A 2,290-nucleotide genomic window follows, 5' to 3' on the forward strand; every position below is an offset into this window, starting at 1 on the left:
TGTCTAATGACTGAAACATGTAAACAATATATGTCTGAATGAGTTCAAATTAACCTCAGTATATCTCGGACTACAGTCTCTACCGTCATTTTTTCTTTAAGATTGTAGACTGTAATTTTGGGCGGGGGAGATATTCAGCTACTATTTCTAGCAGATCGAATGACCACAAATATTGCTGGCATGGGTAGTACTTTTCGAGAATCGGGTCGCACTACTAAAAAATTGAATTTTTCGTTTAGACAGTCTTGCTAGCCGCATATTATCCGGCACTAGCATATTGTATAAATAAAAGTAAATGTTTTGTCAACATGTGACAAGACTCCATCAGACATTATTACTCTTGTGTCTTTTGCACCTCCGGCACTGAAGAGTGACAAAACATTTCAGTTTCACACAAGTTGGCCCACTCAGTGTGTATACATGTATATACACACATTATATACACACGCGCACATATAGGCACACACACACTTACACACAAATATTCACTGCATGCGTACACACATCTATTTTGTAAACTTACATTAAATATCCATTCCACACACCCATACATGCACAAAATTCTGTCAGCTTCCTCTTTCTTTCCAAATACTTTGTCCACCTTCTTGGAAACATCAAATATTGCAATCAACTCTTTCTTTAACCCTACAGCGTGTGGCCGGCGATTTACAAGACACACCTGGAACTATGTTGACTGTACAATGGCTTAGCTTGGAACGAGTTCATCTAATACCTATGGTAGCTCTGTTTTTGAATATTCTGTTAAGTCTTTCAAGTCTTCCTGCGACCAACGCCAAGTGTGTGTTTGTAGGGCGCCCGAGCCAAGCTACGGTGAAGCGAATCAGCGATCGAATCGCACCGCTTGATCAGAAAAAGTAAGTTGTATGAATATATATATATTGAACTTTTTTTGTTATATTTACCCGAGTCTCTGCGTTGTTTGACCAAATCTTCAAATTATACATTTGAACAAACACGTCTATGTTTATTCTGCAGGTTTATAAAGAGAGGGAGCTAGAGACGGATTAATGTTATGTTGAGTTGGCACGTAATTAGGATAACATTATTGACTGTATGAACCTGTTGTTGATTTCAATCTCCTTCTCGTTCCTCTTCCCTACAAGTTGACTCTGAGCAAGCAGACCTGTGGTCAAAGGTGTTTTTCGCTGACTGCCCCACCCATTTTCCTCGGATTAATATTTAATACGTCCTTCCATTTTAAGACAGCAGTGTGTCATTTGAGAGATATTTGCCTGTTATTTCTAGTAACTGTAATGGCCACGTGGAAACTTCCTCCGAGGTTCGACGCTAGCATGTTTATTTAGCAAAGTCTGCACTGATCGAGCAAACCTATAAATAAAAGGCGTTCCAGTGATGATCATCCCTTCTTTTACCTTAATTCCATTTTCATCTAGAATATACTTTTTATTAATATTAAATCGATTTCAATACTTGATTGATACTTTAATTTTATTGACCCCCGGATGTATAAAAAGCAAAGTTGACCTCGGCCGCATTTGAACTGAAAACGTAAAGGGTAGTAACTAAATACTGCATTTTATCCAACGATCAAAATATGTTAGCAATCCATTTGCTTTTTTTGTTTTTTAAACCTCTGCACAATGCATATATGAATACATTGTGCGATGTGCCCTTCCTTTCTTAGATGATAAGTGTATGATTTGAGGGATACTTGACAGCTACTTCTACCTGTGGAAAGGCCACGTTGGCTAGACACTAACCAGATGCTGTTTAGCTCCATGTCATCCCTGATCATAAATTTTCAAAACATTGTTTATTTAAAAAGCTTTCCCCCATAACTTCCAAGACCATCGTCAAAAAAAGAAACGTTGAGAAAATCCTCAACAAAACGAGGAAGTCCACCTTATGTGAATGTACTAATCCGAAACTCCGCCCAAATTTATTTTGATTGGAATTTTTGACTTTGAATTCGTTTTTGTTAATGTTATTAAAATCATAGATGTATGCCACCTCTCTGACTAAGTTAATTTAATCTTTTTTTTGTCTTTCACATATAAACTATCGAGTTACGTACATTCACACACACACATACACACTATATATATATATATATATATATATAACGGCGGTGCCCCAGCATGGCCACAGCTGAGCTGAAACTACAAAAATAAAAAAAAAGAAATATATATATACATATATATATATATATATATATATGTATATATATATATATGTATATATATATATATATAACGGAATGCCAAAAATGGGACAAGAACGCAAAACATCCAGACAGTAGGTGATACAA

General features: G+C 36.2%; 1 protein-coding gene across 1 annotated transcript in view; it reads left to right on the forward strand.

Annotated features, from left to right (window-relative positions):
- The first annotated feature begins 352 nt into the window (after positions 1 to 352).
- Positions 353 to 2,290, forward strand: part of LOC106884387 (cation-dependent mannose-6-phosphate receptor) — a 20,597-nt gene continuing 18,659 nt past the window's right edge. The window contains exon 1 of the mRNA XM_014935740.2: positions 353 to 875. Within this exon, the coding sequence (XP_014791226.1) occupies positions 688 to 875 (188 nt within the window). The 5' untranslated portion in view covers positions 353 to 687. The remainder of the gene's footprint in view (positions 876 to 2,290) is intronic.

The sequence above is a fragment of the Octopus bimaculoides genome, chromosome 3 (assembly GCF_001194135.2).
Source record: "Octopus bimaculoides isolate UCB-OBI-ISO-001 chromosome 3, ASM119413v2, whole genome shotgun sequence".
Classification (NCBI taxonomy): Eukaryota; Metazoa; Mollusca; class Cephalopoda; order Octopoda; family Octopodidae; genus Octopus; species Octopus bimaculoides.